The 15500-nt window shown below is 46.6% G+C and overlaps 1 protein-coding gene across 1 annotated transcript in view; it reads right to left on the bottom strand.

Moving 5' to 3' along the window:
• Positions 1–1149: 1149 nt before the first annotated feature.
• STOM (stomatin) overlaps positions 1150–15500 on the bottom strand; it is a 28502-nt gene continuing 14151 nt past the window's right edge. Inside the window, exons 4-7 of the mRNA XM_037493867.2 lie at positions 14598–14680; positions 11233–11436; positions 10128–10262; positions 1150–4141 (exon numbers count right to left, since the gene is read on the bottom strand). Coding sequence (XP_037349764.1) covers positions 3947–4141; positions 10128–10262; positions 11233–11436; positions 14598–14680 — 617 coding nt within the window. The 3' untranslated portion in view covers positions 1150–3946. The remainder of the gene's footprint in view (positions 4142–10127; positions 10263–11232; positions 11437–14597; positions 14681–15500) is intronic.

Raw genomic sequence — 15500 nt, forward strand, 5'->3', positions numbered from 1 at the left:
TCCTGGGCCATGGGATGGAATTATCCAGAGGTCAGCTAGGTTCTTCCCAGAAGCCGAGGGTGGGGGGTGGTGGGGTAAATTTCTCTTCCTCTGAGATGAGCACAGCTGTAAGGGAGGTGAGGCAGGGGCAAAAACCTGGTTCCCAGAAAGGAGGAAGAGGGTAAACAGATGCTGGGTAAATGGCCTCTTGTTGACTTTTTTTGGGTCAGATGTGGAAAATGGTAACTATTAATGGCTCCTTGCAGTCTGGTGGTATCCAGTCACTCTTGGAGGGAATTTGTGGCCTGTTTTGTTTTTTGGTTTTTTGTTTTTTTTCTCCCAGAATCTTGAAGGGAAGATTCCAGTAATGTATTATGGCTTTTGTGCTTATAGTACTAACATCTCAACTTCACCAGTGGCTTCAATTTCCTTTCCCAACAAACTTCTCTGGCTATAGGGCTACATCCTATAAGCCAGTGTGACTAACAATGTGGATGGTGTGTGCAAAGCCTCTCTGTTGCTCGACACGCCATGTGTTATTATTCTCATCACCTCTGTAGTTTGTCTTCTTCTTCATGCCTGCCAACTAAGCACCCTTTATAACAGCTTAGCTTGAAGGTAGAACAATTCTTAGAGATGATCCAGGCTTGTGGTTCTTAAGTGTAGACAAGCATGGTCAGCACCCCTCAAAGGTGTGTGCAAACTCATGCTCCAGATTCTAGCATGTTCTCAGAAGGTCTGAGACTTGAATCCCCTTATTTCGCAGGGGAGGAAGATGAGGCTCTAGGAGAGGGATGAGCCTCTGCAGGGCACAAGTTCCACATCAGTGGGACAAGCACTCAGGATGAGTGATTTTCCATCTGGGATTTGCAGAATTCTTTGAGGTGCTTCAGAGATTTCACAAATATTTGCTTCAAATTCCTTTTTAAAGTAGTAGTAGAAATCAAACATTTAGAAACAAAATAGAGAAATTCATTGAATGAAGAACCTGATTTAAGATTATAATTGCCTTTTATAATGCCAATTTTTTGTTTTCCAAAAGTCTTACTGGTTAATATTGAGGACATTATAAATGTGAACTTGAGAACTTGTTGTAGAGCAACCCCGATACAAAACGGGGTGCCTGACTGTGGGTCCTCACCCGCGCGCTTCAAAGGACTTATCAATGCTCTACTGCAGGCACACGCGAAAGGTTAATAAAAGGTTTATTTACAAAGGGAAGGGGAAATGAGGAAATGTGCAGCTCTGGGAGAAAAGTGGGAGACAAAGTTTTAAATGAGTCCTACCCGATCCGTCGATTAGGAATCCCAAAATGGCGCTCTGAGAGCTGGCCGCCAGCCAGGAGCGGTGAAGCCAGGAGGCGAGCGATTGCGAGCCAGAGAGAGAGCCCAAGGCCCACGTGTTTGGTTTTTTATATTCAACCTGGCTGCCCAACTCCACCCTCAGGTCCCAACCACCCTCCCTTGGTGGTGATGGGATTTGTCTTTCCCAGAGTCTTGATGGCTTTAGTCTGGAGTGGGGGTGGGGTCCACAAAGTTAATCCTGTATGGGATTAACTCAGGACATCACTTCCCCCTAACAAACTGATTCTGGGAGAAGACTCTTATCTTTCATGAGTAGTTTCCTTTGAAAAAAGGAGGGTTGCCCCTCCCCCTGGACTCTGGCATTAGGTGGGTTGGGTTTGAACCCCAACTCTGCTTTTGCCAACCATGTGACTTGGTAAGTGTAACCGTTGAGCCTCAGCATCCTCATCCTCCTAGAAGGCATAATGAGTAGCTACAGCACCAGGCTGTTTTGAGGACAACATCACAGAATGTATGTATTAGTGTCTGAGCACCGAGCCAGGTGGCTGACGTGAGATCCATTCATTCAAGATGGTTCTTTGAAGGTCAGCTGCTACTGATTTGCACCCATTGGTTTTATAGCTTCTATTTCTCTCCACTTAATTTGAGGCTATGCCTGCGTGACTAGCTGGGTGACAGCAAGATGTAACTTCCTGTCCTATTTGGATTAAAAAAAAAAGAGAAATGAAACCAGCCAAGGCTTGTGGGGGTGCATGGGTCACAAATGTCCCAGGGAAGATATGCGGGCAGGTGCGCCCTAGGGTACCTGCACAGAGAGATGGCAGATGGACAGGAGGGCACACGACAGAGTGAAGGCAGGGAGGACCTGATGTGTTTCTTTTGAACAACTAAAACCACCACTAGATGCAGAAATAAACAGACGTTCACCCAAAGAAGTCAGGAAAAGTGCAAACTTTATGACGAACAGCATAGGAAAGGGAGGCCACTTGGAGAAAACTCTTGCACTAACCCTCTCATTCTATGGCGCCCACTAGACCTTCTCCCTCCTGAGCTATGATGTTCCATCCTACTGGGCTGTGAGTCCACAAGGCAGAAGAGCAAAGACTCTGGTGTCTGGAGATGGGAAACTCAGGGCCAGAACACATTGTTTCTGTGGGTCTGGGAAGAGATTTCTGCCAGGAAACGGGGTTCCTCGTCCTCAGTGGTCAAGGCTAAACCGCTTCACCAAAGAAAGTTATCATTTTAAAATTCAAAATGTAAAGGCAACTTGAGTTTTAAGTAAAAATGCTCCCTCCATGTGCATTTAAAAACTCATAGAGGAGCCTGGATACCTGGTTCAAGGTTTTCTTAAATAAACTTGGAAATGAGAGGGGACACTCCCAGGCCGGGGCTGACGAGTGAGGGACAGGTATGGGGGTGGCTCTGGGGAAAGAAGGTGCTATTCTTGCATTTCTCTGGGTGAACTCAGAGGAAGTAGGACAAATGTCACCAGCCAGTTTTCCAGACGGGCTTCCTAATATTACAGACTGAGTAACTTGTTCAGAGGGGTTGACCACTTCCTTTTCCAGGAACAGGTGGGGGGATGACTAGGCAAATAAAGATGTACATCCTTATGACAGTCCAAGTTCGAGTGTCTTCTCAAACTCGTGGCTATCATGTCTCCAATCTGTTGTAATCCCTTACATTATTTCATGAGCAGTATTACATCAAGATGGTCATAATCTAGAGTAGTTAAAGCATGAAGACAGGAAAACATAATGGTTTTCTGAAGATAATAGAAAAAAAATTAGCCCTTAAGCTATACAAATGGGTTTACAGACAACTGTTAAGAGAATCTGGAGAAATTTTTTATTTAAAAAAACCAAAACTATTTAGAACCTGATGTAACTAGGCAAAAGTGGATAAAAAGCACTTTGTGACAAGTGTTTTCGCTGGTTTGAAAGATCACAGGTGAGTCATTTAATCACCAAGAGGCTCAAAGAAGTTAAAAAAAAAAAAGACCCAGCATAATTTTAACAGGACCTCCTCAGCAGTGGATGTCGGGGTCTCAGAGGTCAGGGTGACCTTGCTCAGTGGTCATGACCATGACCTTCAGTGCTGAGAGGTACTGGCAAGAAAATGCCTCCTCGTAAGTGAGGGTTATTCTGAAACATGGTTTGGGTGAGTAAACGGATGTCAGGAAAATGTCTTTAATTGAGAGTCCCTGCAAGTAAGGCACAAGTGGGCCAGAGAAGCTGCTTGCCGCCTGCAGTCACTGTGTCCTGCTAAGCCCTGTCCAGTCAGGGTCAGGCGGTGGGAAAAGCCTATTTTCTTGCCTGTGGCCAGCTGCTGACAGCGGGTGCAGAATGACTAATGCAAGTCAAAGAGGAGGGATTTAATCTATTGCATAATCATCTAAATAGAAGAACTTTTAAATGTTTTAAAGAGTCAGATTATCTTACATATCACCGAATTCTCTCTCAGTATTTACATAAGCTAACAGCCTTTTTTTGCCTGCGGTTATGATCACTATACACTCTAAGAACATCACACACAGCAGAAAGGGAAGGAAAGGGAGGGAGAACAGCCACGGTTCTGCCCTACCCTCTCCTTAAGGTCTGAAGGCTAGTTTGGTCCCCGCTCCACCCCTGGGAGGGAAGCGCACTCTGCACTGGCCTCGGGGCTCACTTCTTCATCCCCATGATGTTTTGCAGCATATCTATGGGCAGGGGGAAGACGATCGTTGAGTTCTTCTCAGCAGCGATGGTGGTCAGTGTCTGCAGGTACCGGAGCTGAAGGGCCGCAGGAGACTCTGTGATGACGATGGAGGCTTCCTTCAGAGCCCTGGACGCGTTCATCTCTCCCTCGGCTGCAATCACCTGTGGACAGTGGGAAGGAGCATCAACAGGAGGGAACGGTGGGTGTCAAACTGCAGCTCATACACCTTGGGGGTCAACCAAACTTTCCAGGGGGGATGCTAGAATCATTGCAATGAAATCAATTTCCAGAATTTCCATAAGTTCTTTTTTTTTTTTTTAAAGATTTATTTATTTATGCATACAAGAACTGGGGTACAGGGCAGAGGTGCAGTAGCTCCCTGGGCGGCCAAGGATCGAATTCATGCTGCAGAGGCTGTGGACAGCTTCACAGTGCTGTGCTCAACCCCTTGGCCACCAGGCATGCCCTCCATAAGCTCTTTTTTCCTATAACTGATTTGCCTGAGTATGTGCCTGAGGTCAGGTCAGCCTGTTCTGCATCTCCCAGGGTATCAAACAAAGGGACATTCAGAACACTGATGGGAGGGGCAGAGAAAGTGGACCACCCTGAAGACTGAGAAATTGTCCTGATGCAAGTCAGAGGGATCTTAGTTCTGATTTCAAAGAAAGGAAAGAGGGCTTCCTGAACTGAAAGCTGATCATTAAAAATATTTTTTGATAAGAGCACTATATGAATTTTTAAATACATAAATTCATTGGGAGTGCTAAGAATTGTATGATGTTAAACAAAATTTCCATTTCATAAACAAGGTTTCTTCCTCCTTATATCTTTATTTTATTTTAAGATTTATTTATTTATGCACACAAGAGCTGGGGTATAGGTCAGAGGTGTGGGGGGCGAGAGGATTCACCAGAGACAGAGTGGGCAACAGAACAGGCAGATTGACGGAAATACACTGCTGAGGGGAGTAGTGGGCGAGGCAGGAAAGGTCTGCAGCGCCATGTGGGTTTCTCCCTGGCTGGCCGGGAATTGAACCCGTGCTGCAGAGGCTGCGGACAGCTTCACAGTGCCGCGCTCAACCCTCTGTGCCACCTGGGAGGCCCCTCCTTATATCGTAAGAATAGAATTGATGCTGAATCTTGTCTCATTCTAGCAATAAGAACCATCTACACATACGTAGGTTTGTTTCTCAATCATCATATTAAGTATTTCTAGTAAAATCTCTTATTTAGGAGAAATTCTAAAACAGAGCCTTGAGAAATTAATTCTAACTTACACGAAATGTTTGCAGCAGGTTAATAAGAGAACTCATGACAAAATATATTAGGAAAAGAATCGGGGTGGGGGGAATGAAATATAATTTCAAGGAGAACAAGGAGCAATGAAAAAATTCGGATCGTTAAAGGAGCTTACCCACGTATTTAAAAACAAATGATTAAATGATCAATATTAAAATTTCACTGGACATACTTAAAAGAATGATAATAATTCTACTTTAAAATGTCAATATTGAAAACATGCCAGGAATCATATGCTTGGGAAGTATATAAATACAAAGCGAGCATTTTTACATGTGTGTTTAAAATGTGTGGGTGTGGGAGGGATATACAAGCTTTTCTAATTTTCTTTTGGGGTCACATGGAGACAGAGTTTGAATATCACTGGAATGGTGGCGAGGGCCGGGGTTTGGAGTTAAGTGGACTTGAGCTCAAATCCCAAGCCTCCCCTTTACCTGCTCAATGTCCTCACAAAAGTTACTTAACAACCTGGGCCTCAGGTTTCAAAAAAGGAGAACACTGACCTCAGGCTCTCAAGAGGAAGCCAGAGAAGGTACATGAAGCGTCAATGTACAAGTGGAGGCTCTTATGCAGGAAAGGCAAGTGATAAGCCAAGACCTGATGTTTGGACCCAATTATGCCTAAAGTTTAAAAGATTCAAAGCTAAATCTAGGGGTTATTTTTAATTCATGATTCTGGGAGGAGAGGTATAAGACACCATAGTCCCCAAGATTAAATGAACAGTTTCACCAGCTGGTTTTTATGTGGATCCCCCAAATATTAATGCTTTGTGACACTCCTGTGAGTCTCAGAACTGGAAGCAACGGCCTCAGCAACAGTGAAGTTTATGTAAGCAGCAAACGCTGGGGGCCTTCTCAGTGCCAAGGTCTGTGTGGAATCGAGGGATGGAGAAAGGATGCCCTCGCCTCCTCCAGCTCCTACTCAAGTGGGGGAGACAGGCAGGGACACAGAGCGCCTCGTTCCAGGGCCGAGGCTGGCTGCACCCGCAGAGCAGAGCATGTGGGTAGGAGGCGAGGTTACAGGATCTGAACATGAAAGGTTAAAGGTGTGTTTTCTGGACAAAGGTGAGGAAGAATATTTCACACGACTAGGAACTGAGGTATGGAAAAGTGCGTGTATTCCAGAAAACTGTAGGTGGCTGAATGCTGTGAGGAAGAGGGGAAGGTGGGGGTGCAGGGGGCAGGGTCCCAAGGGCAGTGAAGGCGGGGTGGGTGCTTGGTCTGGTCTTCATTCTACAGGCAACAGGGAAGTTGCAGGAAGGTATGAAGTAGAAAACTCCATCGGCGCTGCCTGAGAAAACATTCTACGGATGTCTGAGGCCAGATCAGATGGGAGAGACGAAGAGCTGGTAGAGGGGCAGGCGCAGCTTGTGGGGTGGGTACGCGATGGCACGGCTGGGGAGCTACTAGGAGGAAAGGGGTCCAAAGGCTGAGTCCCACATTTCAGTTGCCTGGCTGGTGCCAAAGGTGAGATGGGGGTACCCTCTAATTTGGGAAGGGACCTAGTTTAGAGGAGAAAAGCCTGGACTTCTGAAAGTAATCCATTCTGTCCTACCCAGGATGGCGTGGAGGGACAGGTGCCAGACATGCTCCGGAGGACCGGGTGCCCCTCGCAGGCACTAACAGACCCCTGCGTGCGTGCAGCCGGCTCTGGTTTCCCTCCTTGTCAACTCAGATGTCCAATTAGGCACTTCGTTTTGTTTGGACACGGACCAACGGCAAAGATATCTCATCTCCCACCAGCAATCAAAGTCCCATCTCTTGGCTGGAAAACCAGCCCCACTGGGCTGGGCACACACTTGTTCATAGAAAATGGGCTCTGAGCGAGCTGCCAACGACGTGAACACAACACTGCCAGCTTGGTCTAATTATAGGCCAAGCTCGGTGCCGACAGGATCTTAGAGGAGAAGCGAGACACTCGCGGGCATGTGGAGCGTTGGCCAAATGCACATTTGTCCATGTCAATCAATGCTGCAAAAGTCCAGACCATCAATCTACAACCTGGCACTATCAGGTATGCGAGCTGGGTACCACAGCCCAGGCCGGCTGGTCTGAGGGGCGGGCGGAGAAAAGACATCTGTGTTTTCACACTCCGCTCTCCAATGAGCACATGACCAGGCCCAGAAATAGGAAGCTGAAGGCACACCAGGCACTGGCCCAAGAGTGATGAAAAAGGAAAAAAGGGGAGAATTCAAGCCCAGAAGAGGCGACATTTCAAGCCATCGAGTTGGCCTTTAGACTTGAAGAGGCTTGGTGAACAGAACGCAAACCTGGTGGCGAACCTGGGCTCTTGGGGCGAGCTCTTTTCACCCCACCTACATCTGTGCGCGCTCAGGTGTTTGCCGTGCAATGCTCCCGCGTGTGGCTAAAGCACACCTCACCGGTCCTTCACATAGGGATGGACACTGGGGTAATTTTCAGTTTGGGACCATTACAAAGTGCTGCTGTGAACATTCTAGTACTTGCCGTTTGGTAAAGAAATGAGTGCGTTTCTGTTAAATACATACGGCCAGGCAGCTGGCCACGGTGGTTGCACCGACGGATACTCTCACCAACAAAATAGGAGTTCCAGTTCCTCCCTCTCCCGTACTTGGTAATTTTCTCTCCCTTTCTGCTTTCAAGTCTTCCTGGTGGATGTCTACAGCAGCATCTGCTCACGATTTGGATATGCATTTCCCAGATGGCTAATTAACTTGAGGAATTTTTCTCTGCTGTCTCAATCTATAGGCTTTTCCTTTGCAATTTATTTAATGGTGACGCCCCTATTTTCTGGAAGAATTTGAATATATGCTTTGATGACATAGTCGCCTGGGTGGGGCAGGGGGACTGTATTTTACAGAAGGGCCAGACTGCCTGTGATTCGGTGTTTGTCCTAATGACGGTCGAGGCCACTGCTGCTAGACCCTGCGGCCCCCTCCAAGCAGGAGCCCTGTAATTCAGGACTCTAACTCGCTTCCTTTATCTCTTCTTGTTCTAAAGGGTGATAGGGCCCATCTTTCCTAATTTGTGAGGATGCCTGTAAGAGGCTCAGCCCACCCAGGAAAATCCAGAAGAGGCAGCTGTGAGTAGAGGGGAACTCTGATTTCCATGGCCCCGACTCAAGTGCGTGACCTCGAGGAAGTCACCTCTCTCTTCTGGGCTTTCATTTTTTTCCATCTGAATACAGTGGGCTGGTAAGTGAGTTTCATTTAGGCTCAGTTACAAGCAGTTGAAGATTGTTACCTGGAGGGTGTTGCGGGGTTCTGAGGTCACATTTAAGCACAGTGGAAAATGGCTCTGTGGTTAATTACCGGCAGGGGAATAGCAGGAGGGGTGGCAGCATCTGGGCCAGGTATTTGTCACCTTTGAAGATAATCTCCAAGGACATTTTGGGCTCTGATATTCTACGTACTCCAAGAAAGACACGTCCTTTTATTCAATATGGTTTGGAAATGGGGCTTTTGGTTAATGACCTATTCTAGGTAAAAGCCATTCCTAATTTTCAAAATAATTAGATTACAGAGGGACATATTTAATTTCATTATCGTAAATATAATTTAGTCTTCTGTATGTGATGGTTTTGAGGGTAAGTGCTCAAGGGCTCTGTAGTATCATCACTTGCATAAATTATTATATTAGGAGAACCCCAACATTCTGGTTAGTAGAAAATTCTGGGTATAGTTTGTCAAAGGAACCAGCACTATTTAGTGCTGGTTTCGAAATTAAAGTTTCAAAATTAAAGTGATCAGCTTTTAGTTGAAAGGGCATCCTAACAGAAGGGCAGGGGCCTGTGGTTGGCCAATTATCAGCAGTTACTATTTTCTGATAACCACAAATTGGTCTGCAATTTGTATCTTGGTGTCAGTCAGGTCCATAGCAACCCCTCCCATGGAAACTGTCGCTTCCTGCGCCTTCACAGGGAAGGGACCTTATTCCTGTGTCTGTGCCCTCTGGCCCAAGGTGTAGGACTGGAGAGACTCTGCGGTGACTCTGGAGTCAGGGCTAGTCTGTTTTCTTTTGTTGTTCAGCTGGGGAGACATGTAAACGTGGGAGTCAGATCTTCTCCCCATGAGCTGTCGTGAGACATGGCCCAGGAAATGGAACGACCCTTGAGTCTCAACAGTGGTCTGGTGCCTGGTTCCAATTCTGAGGCATCTTGATTCTACCCTGGGTTGGCGAGATATCCTTGAATCCCTGTCATGGGTCATCCCAATAGATCCGCTTTCCCAGGTTAGGTGAACAAAATGGGGTCAGTACCCAGGCAGGGTTGAGACATAAGGGGGAAAGGAGCAGACAACAAAGAAAGGAAAGTGAATAAAAGGAAGTAGGAGAGGGAGAAGAGGAAGCAGTTAAAAGAAGAGTCGAGAAAAGAGAGACAATGAAAGTGAAGACAAAAGTCAGAAAGGAGAGATGGTAAGCAAACTGCTGAGACTGTCCCTTTGCTCGGAAGTCAGCCCTGCCACCTGGCTCTTAGTGGGGGACAGGCCGAACGAGGCAGGGTGTGTAGCCTGCCAAGAATGGGGTGGGGTGACTGTGTGTGCTCTCCCCATGAGATGTTGACAAGGAAAAAAGCAAGGTGGAGAACACCAAGTGTACACGACCCTACTTTTGTGAAATGAACAAGCCAACAGCCTAACAACGCCGCCAAATAACCCCCAAAAGACAATGTGGAAGCACAGATGCCAAGCTGTTATGAATGGAGGCCTGGGAGGGAGGTGGGGGCAGGGAGGATTTGAAGTCATGGGAAGGCTTTCATTTCTACGAAATACTTCAGGATTATTTCAATTTTTAACAAGTTTTGCTTTCTTGTACTTAAGGAAGAAAGCTCAGTCAGGAAAACAAGCTACACACACACAAAAAAAGATGGTTACCTTGGCTCGGGCCTCACGGGACGCTTCTGCTTCTGCAGCCATCGCTCTCTGGAGCTGCACAGGCAGCTTCACGTCCTTGATTTCCACACGCTCCACCTTTATTCCCCAGTCATCAGTGGCATCGTCCAGGGTGCACTGGTAGGAAGAGAGAGGCAGGCTGAGAACAATCAGGCCCAGTCTTGAGGCCTCAGGCAGCATGTTCAGCCCTGGTACCTGTTCAGCATCTTCAGGCAGCATGTTCAGGCAGCTGACTTCGGGGCGCCTGGTGTGGAGAGAGAACCGGGGGGACTCTCCGGTGAAAAGGATGCTGAAATAGGGGCCAGGCCAATGATCCTGACTCTGTTACCAATTAACTAATGCAGGAGTTGGCAAACTTTTTCTCAAAAAGCCAGAGAGTGTTTATTTTCAGTCTCTTTGCTCTATTTAGCCTTGTTGTTGTAGCTCAAAAGCAGCTGTGGATAACGCGCAGACCTATGGGTGTGGCTGAATTCTACAACCAGGCCCAGGCAACTCCTGAGCTGTGACACAGAGCAGGCACATTCCCTCCCTGGGCTTCAACTACTTCCCTTTACAACGACAGGAAGGAAATCATACTTCACATGTTGTTTGTGGGCATCAAATAAGGCCACAGATTGTACGCCCTATGAAGTCTACACAAACAAAAAAAGCTCAGATTTGTAGTACTTCAGCATTTTCTGAACAAGCCAGGTTTAACTCAACATCTTTTACTCAAGCAAGAGTGGAAAGTTTGAGTTATTAGGGAAGTCCTGGGACTCACCCAGAGAACAGACTGCAACAATGCCCGCTTTATCTTGCAGAATGGTCAATGAACTGTTAGGCTATAGAATAAGGTTAATAATAAAATAGGGGGAAGAATACACACAGTGGGGGATGGAATAAAAAAAGCAATGCATGCATCTGAGTGCTAAAAGTCAGGAACTATTTGTGTGAAAAGCACCTCCTTCCATCAAGTTTGGGAAAACCTTTCTATGAAGAAAAAAAGGTCAGCGATTCCCCTACTTCAAGGAATAGAAAGTTCTCAAACACTGCCCCTTCGCTTCATTTTTCAGTTTCTGGAGGTGCCGGCGCTGCATGCTCTCCTCACCTGCATGTTGTGTGCAATTTCCTCTCTGTCAGAGAGGATCTGAGAAAGGTTCTTGGTGCCCAGGACGTTCCGCAGGGTCGTTTGTGCCAAGAGGCGGGTAGCCGAGTCAGCATTGGTGATGTTTGCCACAGCCAGGGTGGCGTTCTGGACGCGGTAATAGACCACGCCATCCACGCTGATTGTCACCGAGTCCTTGGTAAGGATCTACGGGGCAAAGGAAGCAATTGTTCAATATATCTGCCACCCGGCTAGGTCTTTAATGTAAGACGTGCTGTTCGACACTGTATCTTTTAACACGGGCAGGCTTTCTTTAGTAAGTGCTATCAACTATATACTTGTGGGCCTCCATTAGTGGTGAGGGTGCAGCCCTCGTGAATGAGATTAGTGCCCTTGCTAAAGAGACTCCAGGGAGCCCCCTCACGTCTTCCACCATGTGAGGACACGGTGAAAAGACGACCATGTACCGGTGAGGAGGCAGGCCCTCCGCAGACACCTAATCTGTTGGTGCCTTGCTCTTGGGTTACTCAGCCTCCAGAATAGTGAGAAATAAGTTTCTGTTGTTTATAAGCCACCCAGTCTCTGGCATTTTGTTTCAGCAGCCCAAAGGAACTAAGACAGGAGAGCCTGAAAAAGTCAGTTATAGCTTTAAATTTTCATAACATGCAGTCACTAATTCCTAGTCATTCATTCAGTCATTCAACAGATACTGAGACATCATAAAGCAGCAGACACTGTACTGGGTACCTGGGACAAAGGTATGAAAAAACTTGGTTTCTAATTTTCGAAGAGGTTGGGGGATAAGGGCGAATGAAAGGGACAGATGCTGGGCAGTTGTAGGTGGCAGGGGTGATGTTTGAACTAAGCCTAGAAGAAAAGAAAAATTTCCTGAGGGTGGAGTGAGACCATATTCAGGGCTGATCAAATAAGGTGTGAAGAGGCACAGGGGTGTGAGAGGGCCTCCGTTTGATGAACTAAAAATAGCACACATTACTGGAACAGAAGGTGAATGGGGGATGTTTCTATAGGGAGAGAACAGGGTAAAAACATATTTACAGCACACTAATAAAAATGCTGGGCATGATATAATGCACCTCTGGTGCAAGGGCCTTAGCGTGGTACATGTCCTGTGACAGGTGGTCCCGTGGCCTGGCTCCTCCCTTCTCTGTCCTGCACACACTAAAGCAGACACCCTGCAGTCCTGCACGGACCATGTTCCATGTCTCCAGGCCTTTATGTCGGTGTCACCTGTGCTTGGATGTCCGCTCCTTTATCTCGCCACCACATCCACATCCTACTGGCCCGTTCTTACTCATCATTCAAGACACAGCTCAAGTGTGTTTTTCTCTGAGAAACATTCCTAACTCACTTGGCAGAGTTAAACAGGCTTCCCTGGACACTTTGCTGTAGTGACATTATTGTTTACATTGTTCCTGCTCTCTGAGACGATGAACTTTTGGGGGGCAGTCTGTCTTTGCATCTCTAGCCCTGGCACAGTGCCTGCCCCATCGCAGGTGGCGAATAAAGGAGAGATGAGTTGAAATGACACATGGTCCTAGCAATTCAGTGATGGACAAAGAGCCAGGAGTGACAGTGAGGGCCTGAACGCTAGTCCCAGCCTTGCCTGTCCCTCCCGCCGTGATCTCTAGCAAGGCTTCTCCTCTGTGGGACCTGGACTTGCCTCGCTGGTGAGATGGAGCTAAGAACTGCCCAATTCTACACAAATTTCTTGGAAGGTCAAATAAAATGTTTGTGCATGAAGGCCCCTTGAAAGTGTGAGCTATGTAAATGCAAAGTAATAACAGCAATATCATCCAGCTGTGAGTGCCACCAGGCACAAAGCCATAATCCTTTTTTTAGTAATCTAAAAATACTTCTGGCTTGGAAGAGAAGTGGGGGATTTGGAAATAAATGTACTGTACATTACCATCTTGTGCAAGAATTAAATATTCCCATGATGTGATGGGAAAATGTGTATCATTTCTAAGCAAATTCTTGCCACAGTGACTGTGCCACAGCCAAAGCTTTCTAAAGCGACAGCCTCGCTTATTGTTTATCGTCAGCGGCATGTTTATCTCCCTTAACTGTCAGTTCCAGGGGATCGGAAAAAGGACTGCTTGCCAGGTTCAATCTGCTCTGTGTTCAGCAGCTTGTAGAGGGGAAAGAGCAGCAGTTGGAAGGCAGAAGCTTCCAGAGACCCTGCCAGATGCTTGTAATGTTGCATAGAGGAAAATGCCAGAAGAATTCTCAGCTACCCCAAAAGGGGCTCCTTTGGTGCATCAGCCTTCCTGGAAAGGTGGGAGGTCATGCAGAGAATACGCGACGCTCTCAGGCTTGTCTGTGTGGGTAAATTGACTTCTGGTGCCACTACGGATGTGTGGATTAGAAAGTCTGATCTAAGAATTACTTGGATTGGTGCCAGCGAGGAAGTTCCTAAAGCTGGATTCTGGATCTTGTGACAAGAGAAGGCAGAGTCAGCAGGCTCCAAACACCCTGCTGAGGACCTGGTCCTTGGCCAGGAAACACTGACAGGCGTCCGAAGTCCCCCCTTCATCAAGGTTTTTATGTTTTCTGCCTGCAGTGGTTATAACGCCTCTTTAGGAGTATGGGGAAGCCAGCACTTCCTCCAGGGCCGCGATGTTGCTAATGTAAAGTGCATTTAGCACGGGACTGCGGAAGAAGCAATGGGCAGGAATTCCGAAAAGCTGGATGTTAGTCTTCGCTCTGCCAATGTAGTCTGGAGGAATTGCTATGTCCTGCGACATTTCAGGGATTCTGCCATTTCAACTGTGATAGTATTTGCAAAGTGGCTTGAAAAAAGCAGGAAGTGATTACTAATATAAAACATTATATGCTTTACCTAAAATGTCAAATGAGCATTTTTTTCTCATTCTTTGGCTTCTAACCAATTTATCTAGAATAAAAGCAAGAACCTTAGGAAGAGATACTGCGCTAAATAGAATTTTCTATCAGAAACTCATAAAGGAGAAATGTGGTAGTGAAAACTATGATGACTGTGTTAATGCTAACATTATATTTAATTGACATGACACCACACTTTGTAATACTAATAACAGCAGGCACTCTTATAGCACCTATTATTTTATTTTATCAGCCACTGTTCTAAGGACTTTATATGCCTCATTTTGTTTGCATAAAAACCTTGTAAAGTAGGTCCTACCATTATCACCTCGATTTTACAGATGAGGAAACTGATGCATAGAACAATTGAAGAGCTTGCTCAAAGTCAAGCAGTTACCAGAGGGTGAGGACAGATGATCTAAATCTGCACTCTGCTGCTGTGCTAAGCCTCCCACTGTCGAGCACTTCCACACATGACATCTCAGTTCCAGCAGAAGACACCTTACCTCCTGGGGAGGAATATCAAATGAAATAGTTCTCATGTCCACTTTGATGAAGCTGTCAGTGCATGGCAGGATAAAAAACAAACCTGCAAGCAAGACACACCGAGGCTGAGAGAGCGACACCGGCACCTAATTGGTTTACCACCCTTCAATTAAAACAGAATCACCCTGATTGACTGAAAGTCACTGGTTCACCTCAGTGAATATGCCAGAAGCCAAGAATACGATCTTCAGTAGGTTTCGCTTCCTTATTCCACTGTGACTGAAACCCCTCCTGAAACCAGTATAGCCATTTCCCATGTTAGCTCTCTATTTCTTCTATTTTCTCTCCTATGACACATTGTTTAAGCTGCAAGCAGCGCCATCTTTCCTGAAATACACCCCTAAACAAGCCATCCTGTCCTGGCTTACCTCTTAGGCCACTGCCCTGCTCTCTGGCCAGCTGAGCTACCTGCAATTCCTTGAGCCTGCAGAACCCTCCTCCACCTTGCTTTGGACATGATGTTATTTCTGCTGGGAAACTCCACGCCCCCTGGCTAATAGCTTTGCAAGCCTCAAGGCTCCAGGCTCATTCCAGAAAGCCTCCTCTCATCCTAGTGGGTAGGGCCCAGCACACTTCTCTGGTTTTCAAAGCTCCTTGTGATGACTTGATGGGACTGTACCTGCGTTTCCTTGTAGGGCCCCACCACTAGAAGGGAAGATCCCTGAGGGCAGGGACTGTCTTAATTTCCCTTTAACTCCCAGAGCCTAGAACACAATTGGAACTTAATCGTAGTTTATCAAAATCAAAAATAACGAGTGAAAACCTTTATTTTGGGGGACTCTCATGCTTACACTACACTGCTGTAGCTATTCCTAGCCTAAAATAACCTTATGGGGTCAAATGGGAAGGGGAGGGGAGAAGAG

Source organism: Talpa occidentalis, unplaced genomic scaffold (assembly GCF_014898055.3).
Source record: "Talpa occidentalis isolate TD23 unplaced genomic scaffold, MPIMG_talOcc4v2.1 talOcc4.7, whole genome shotgun sequence".
Lineage (NCBI taxonomy): Eukaryota > Metazoa > Chordata > Mammalia > Eulipotyphla > Talpidae > Talpa > Talpa occidentalis.